Source organism: Bactrocera neohumeralis, chromosome 5, assembly GCF_024586455.1.
Source record: "Bactrocera neohumeralis isolate Rockhampton chromosome 5, APGP_CSIRO_Bneo_wtdbg2-racon-allhic-juicebox.fasta_v2, whole genome shotgun sequence".
NCBI lineage: Eukaryota > Metazoa > Arthropoda > Insecta > Diptera > Tephritidae > Bactrocera > Bactrocera neohumeralis.
In genome coordinates, this window is record NC_065922.1 from 57,359,400 (window position 1) to 57,366,176 (window position 6,777).

Genomic DNA, 6,777 nt, shown 5'->3' on the forward strand with positions numbered 1-6,777 from the left:
GGCAGTTTAAGTTTTACTTTGGAAGCGAGTAGTTCATAATAATAAGTCTTAAAAGCATACGAAAATAATTTGTCACACTTAATTAATTGTATTTTGTGTAAGTTTCGTAAATTTTTCACAAAATGAAATTTGTCATTTTGCTAGCGCTATCGCTGGCTGCGTTGGCTAGCGCCCAGCATGCGAGCAACTCACATCTTGTTTGCTACTACGATGGCAGCAGTTATGTGCGCGAAGGTAAGGCAATAAAAAATCAGTAACACAATTTGATATAAACATACGTACACATGTATTTATATGTAAAAAAATATATGAAAAAATCGTATCAAACTGGATAGTAAATGAAGTGCAGGCGATTTTGAATACATGTTTTGTGGAACTGTCAGTGAAATTTGCATACTTCTACTAATAACAAATGAAACTGAAAGTGCGCAGCCTTCAAATTTCTCTAAATTGGAATATTCTAGAAATTCGCTTACAAATAAAAAATACACGATTAATAACAATTGAAATGGAATTCAACAAAACTCACCGTTTCTCTGCCCAAGCATACTTATACATACCAAACAGTCACATAAACTTGTATTTATAAAATACATATAGCATAATACTGGAGCTAAAGGTTATCAAACGTCGTTTCAAATCGAAATAACACACATTATAAATAGAAACCGGTGATTGTGGTTAGGTTAGTGTATAAAGACATCTAAATGAAACTGAAGCCGAATTACACTTATATTTATTAATAACATACATTTTGGTTTTTGATTGAAAAAATAAGTCTAAACTTTAAAAAAGATCGTCTCTCACAACCCGTACCCTAAAATATTTTAACAAAAATTAACTCGAGTGCGAGATACATCAAGAGTCCCTAAGCTTTTTGAACGATTATAAATATCAAGAAATAACTTTAGCTTCGTATGCATTGAAGCTATAATACCCTTTAAAAATAAAAAATCCTTACAAGAATTCAGATCCATTAGACAATAATCCAACCCAAATTTTGTGAAGATATCTTGCCAAATGATAAAGGTTTTCATGCAAACACTGGAGTCTGATAGTTCAGTTTTTACGTCAACTGTATGTTATAATGATACATATCGGCGGCTCCGATAAATAAGCAGCTTCCTGGGAAAAAATAACGTATGCAAATTTCTTATCAATTTCTCAAACACCTAGGAACCAGTTCGAGTATATACAGACAGACAGATGTTCATGGCCAAATTGACTCAGCTAATCATGCTGATCACTTATAGATATATTTTTATATTAGATTACCAAATATCTCCTTCCGCTTTTTTGCTCTTTATTCAATGTTTATAAAAAGTGTTAGATTGATCGGATTTAGTTCAAATATGCGCCGTTTCGCAACTTCATAATACCCCCGTGGAAGCCCCTTATTTTCGAAGAACTCGGACAGACACTTTTCACATTCCATGGACAGGAACAGGTGGTAATCACTTGGCGCTATGTCCGGGCTATATGGTAGATGCGACAAAAACCTCCGAAGTGTGTGGTCTGTCGTTGTATCTGGTCGTCCGCCTGCTTCAAGCAGTTCAGTTGTCCGCGATAGATGGTAAAATTAAGCGTCTGGACATAAGGGAGCAGCTCATACTGGACGATTCTTTTCCAATCCCACCAAACACACAGCAAAACCATCCTGGCCGTCAATCCCGGTTTGGCCACTGTTTGGGACGATTCACCGGCCTTCGACCTTGACCGTTTTCGCTTGATATTGTCGTATGTGATCCATTTTTCGTTGCCAGTCACCATCCGCTTCAAAAATGGGTCGAGTTCGTTCCGTTTCAGCAGCATATCGCAGGCTCTGATTCGGTCCTGAAGTTTTTTTTTGCGTATGGTTTGGTGACTAACTCCCATCTTCTGGGCGATGTCACGAGATGCCACATGCTGATCTAACTCGATGTTTTCCATGATTTGATCGGTATTCATGAAAGTCGTCTGAGTAGCTCTTGAGAAATCTTGAAAACCGACTTCAAAAACACACTTTCGAGAAAAACGTGTTTAAAGAAGGCGCACTTAGCCTAGCAAGCCTCAAGCGCACAAGTTCTCAAGGCTGTATCTCCGAAACTATTAATCGGATCAACTTGAAAACTTTGGCAAAATTTGCTAGAGGTTCTGTAGAATTTAATAGGATAATAACAAAAAATCAATTTTTTTAAGCCCGTAAGCCAAAGTTACAAGGTTTAAAGTCTTTTAAGTCGTTAAATCTTTATTATATTATTAGCTGATATAATCTTAGTATTTCGTAACGTTTTGGCCCCACGCCATCGAGTCTTCTCGACTGTATTGAAATGAACTCGTAAAGTCATATCAAGCTTCTCACGATAAGCTGAAAAAAAAGCTTTTTAAGCTGTTTATGGTGTTAGATTATCGTGTTTTTAGAAAACAAGCGATTTCCTATAATTACAAAGCAGATTTATGTATATTTCTATGGAGACCAACATACCTAACAAAGTATACGCCACGAGAGTACGTGACCGCACAGATTAGGAATTAGGCAGCAATTAAAGCCGCATAAATACATTTATATATTCTTATGGTATTTTTGTATAAAAACCGAAGTCAGACTAAGCCTTCATACACACAATTATGTGTTGTTTCTATATGTAGCTATGTATGTACATATGTAATTCCCACATATGTATGTAAGTAGAATAAGTCTTAATTGCCTATGAAAATGTGCCACAAGCACAAAGTGATAACCTCTCTGACCAATTTGTTGTAGAGTGTTTTCTAAATTTTTATGATCTGCAATTATATACTTATATATACTTAATTCTACACATTTATTAATGGCGGAATATGGCGGAAAGAAATCTGGAGTAATTATGAGTGACAAGCTGTTTACACGAGAAAAAATTTATATTAATAATACGCCCAAAAACATACAAATTGATGAATGTATGTATAGTAGCGTGAAAAACGGTGATTCACTTAAGCACGGACTCGTTAATTCGTTATGAATTGATCACACATAAAGATATGCTAACGATTTATGAATTTTAATGTAGAAGAAATTAAAAAACAAACATTACTCAAACCATTTTAAGCACGATTAAATGCAGCTTTCTATTTATCACATTTAAGTGCTATGTAGAAATCCCTTTCTAAAGGAAAATCTTATTTTCATAGAAAACAAATTTCAAAAAATTTCTCTCGACCCTAAGCAACTATGTATATTAAATTGGCGTTTACTTTGAGAAGTAGAGATTTAAGGGATTTAATACTTTTCTGCTTTATTATGGATGTATAACTAACTAACCTAATTTAATATGCGTTCGAATTCATTTCATAAGTGTTGACAGTCATAAGATCAATTACTTTCAATTGAAAAGTTTCCGAGAAAAATTTACATGGTTGTTTTTTTTCCTTCATTGTACGTGGGTGGCTGTAAACAAATTAATTTTTTTGTTGTTGGCAGTCAGCTTCAAACACAGCACCAACAACAGCGGTAAGTTAGTTTTCAAAGCCATATGTGTAAGCCACTCAGACAATTGGAGAATGATTTATAACGACTTTGGAATAATTGTCTAAAAAACAACAAATACTATAACTGTTCCGTTTCTCGTTTAGATGGAAAAATTGTCTATGAATTTCAGATTTATGTTTGCTATTGTTCGAAGGGCATTTAGGTGCGGATAAGCGCGAGTAATAATAATTAGCTTGTGATCTGCCGAACCCTCTTTGTCAAAGACATAAAATATCAGTAAGTGCCGAGTGCTAATATTTACAAGCAAAGCAATAAAGGTCTTGGAAATACAATTATTTTATTATTTACGCCAAAAGATTCATAAACAAACATGCTAGGGTTACCAATTAAGAGACTATCGAGACTACATGAAAATGATAAATTTACCTACTTTACATATAAATATATATTTATGTATGTATAGCATTGATTGCTTCTAAGAAAATAGTAAGTCCCATGCTAAAAGCCCCTAATCCAACGCCTTCATTGGCTGTCACATGCGACACTGAGCTCAAGTCTGCTTAATTTGTATTCAGAGAGCATATAAGATGATGCTAATTGTTTAAACAACAAAGCAGCAATATATGTACAAAGAAACGCAGAATTGAAAATATAAAGCAATACAAGCACATACGTACATCCGTACATATGTGCAAGTATAGTACGTCTGTAAATAAGTAATTCAGTTTTTTGTTGTTTACACCTTTTTCGCAACCGCAAATTATTTGCATTTGCTTTCGAATATTTTCGCTAAAAGTTCAGAAAAAAAATATACAATAAATATACATATCTACAAATTACAAAAAAATATACATAGCTTACACAGAAATTTATAATTACAATAGAAAACTAGTCATACATTGGTTTACATAAGCACATTGAGAGCACAACCAGGTGGCGACAAAACCTTGCGATTTGCCCCCCACATCGACAATAATCGATATTAATAACTGTATTCAATTATTATTTCAAACGAAATACTTGCATTAATTATCAAAATATAAATTCAGTATATACAGAAACCTGCTTCCTGATTAGTCACACCTTTAATAATCCATTCGCTTTCATTTCACATTCGCACAGGTCTCTCCAAATTGCACACAAACGATCTAGAACCAGCTTTACAATTCTGCACGCACCTCGTTTACGGTTATGCCAGCATCAGTCCGACATCAAATAAACTTGTCAGCAGCAATGATAAGCTCGATCTGGACATCGGTTCGGGACTGTACCGCACAGTGACTGGTTATAAGAAGAAGTACCCACACTTGAAGGTGTTGTTGAGCGTTGGTGGCGACAGAGACGAAGTCGATCCAGATAACAACAAGTATTTGACTTTGTTGGAGAGCACCAATGCGCGCATACCGTTCATAAATAGTGCGCACTCTTTGGTGAAGACTTACGGTTTCGATGGTCTCGATTTGGCTTGGCAATTCCCCAAGAATAAGGCCAAAAAGGTGCATAGCGGCATCGGTAAATTGTGGAAGGGTTTCAAGAAAATTTTCTCTGGCGACTTTGTGGTCGATGAGAAGGCCGAGGAACATAAAGAAGAATTCACAGCTTTGGTGCGCGAACTAAAGAACGCTTTCCGTCCTGATGGTTACTTGCTGGGACTCTCCGTCTTACCCAACGTGAACTCATCACGTAAGTTTTATATGAGTTTAGTTTTCATTTCATACAAAAAACTTTTTTTTTTCTCTTACAGTATTTTACGATGTGCCCGCAATTGTAAACAATTTGGACTACGTCAACTTGCACGCCTACGATTTCCAAACACCTGAGCGCAACCCTGAAGTTGCTGATTTCCCAGCACCCATTTACGAGCTAAATGAACGTAACCCTGAAGCTAATATTAATTTCCAAACACAGTATTGGTTAAACAACCACTGCCCTGCAACTAAAATCAATGTCGCTGTTGCCGCCTATGGACGTGCCTGGAAAATGACTAAGGATTCCGGTCTCACCGGTGTGCCACCAGTTGTGGAAACAGATGGCGTTGCCCCAGCCGGTACGCAAACTCAAAAACCTGGTCTGCTCAGCTGGCCTGAGGTGTGCGGCAAATTACCAAATCCCGCCAATCAGCATTTGAAGGGCGCTGATGGTCCACTCCGTAAGGTTGGTGATCCTACCAAACGTTTCGGCAACTATGCTTACCGCTCAGCTGATGACAGCGGCGATAATGGCATTTGGGTTGGCTATGACGATCCTGACACCGCAGCGAATAAAGCAGCCTTTGTCAAGGCCAGAGGTTTGGGCGGTATAGCTTTGGTTGACTTGTCTTTCGATGACTTCCGCGGTGCTTGCACTGGCGATAAGTATCCAATCTTACGTGCCATCAAGTATAAGTTGTAAAACGAACTTAGTTAAACAAGTTGGTTTATACCATAAATTTGTTAAAAGCTTTTACGCATTTTAAGTTTCGTGCTCATTTAAGTTTCATTGTTCGGAGCATGTAATATTGTCACATTTACCAAAACAGAAAATACACAACCAAAACATATATACATACTCATAAATTGTGTCTTTTGTGTAAGGATTTTCAACTGGAGCGGCTTTATATCTATAAATTCTATAGGAATATATGCTAATGCTTCGGTTGTTCCCAGCACACAGTGCAGTTATTTGTCTACAAAATAAAAGCTATTAATCAAAACACTTTAAGGACGATAAGTCAGTCTTCATTTGGACAGCAAAACTCGAATTTTCACCGAAAAATAATCGAGTTTGATATGGAATTATATATACTTACATCAATGATCAATAATCAGACGAGACGGGTTGAAATCCAATGATTGTCTGTCCGCCCGTCAGTCTGCCTGTGTAAGCTGTAACTTGAGTAAAAAGTAAGATATGTTGATAAAACTTGGTCCACAAAACGCCCTTAAACCCTATAAAGTACAGTTAAGCATTAAATTAAAATATGGAACTGTGTTTAAAACTACTAAAAGCGCGATAAATCAAGAACTAAACTATATGGACGAGGCACTTACTTTTTATACTCTCGCAACAAAGTTGCTAAGGAGAGTACATATAATAGTTTTGTTCACATAACGGTTGTTTGTAAGTCCTAAAACTAAAAGAGTCAGATATAGGGTTATATATACCAAAGTGATCAGAGTGACGAGTAGAGTTGAAATCCGGATGTCTGTCTGTCCGTCCGTCCGTCTTTCCGTCCGTCCGTGCAAGCTGTAACTTGAGTAAAAATTGAGATATCATAATGAAACTTGGTACACATATTTCTTGGCTCCATAAGTTCGAAGATGGGCAAAATCGGCCCACTGCCACGCCCA

The 6,777-nt window shown here is 36.6% G+C and overlaps 1 protein-coding gene across 1 annotated transcript; it reads left to right on the plus strand.

The window, feature by feature from the left end:
* Nucleotides 1-27: 27 nt before the first annotated feature.
* On the plus strand, nt 28-6,003 carry LOC126758791 (chitinase-like protein Idgf4). Its single transcript, XM_050473171.1, has 3 exons — nt 28-234; nt 4,571-5,131; nt 5,193-6,003. The coding sequence occupies exons 1-3, from the start codon at nt 123-125 to the stop codon at nt 5,837-5,839; spliced, it is 1,320 nt and encodes a 439-aa protein (XP_050329128.1). The 5' UTR covers nt 28-122; the 3' UTR covers nt 5,840-6,003.
* The last annotated feature ends 774 nt before the right edge of the window (nt 6,004-6,777 follow it).

What these genes read in the sequence shown, in the direction of transcription:
- LOC126758791 (XM_050473171.1), top strand. Translation starts at nt 123, where the DNA reads ATGAAATTTGTCATTTTGCTAGCGCTATCGCTGGCTGCGTTGGCTAGC. An exon ending in CAGCAGTTATGTGCGCGAAG is followed by an intron (nt 235 to 4,570) that starts GTAAGGCAATAA and finishes ACATTCGCACAG; the next exon opens with GTCTCTCCAAATTGCACACA. An exon ending in ACCCAACGTGAACTCATCAC is followed by an intron (nt 5,132 to 5,192) that starts GTAAGTTTTATA and finishes TTTCTCTTACAG; the next exon opens with TATTTTACGATGTGCCCGCA.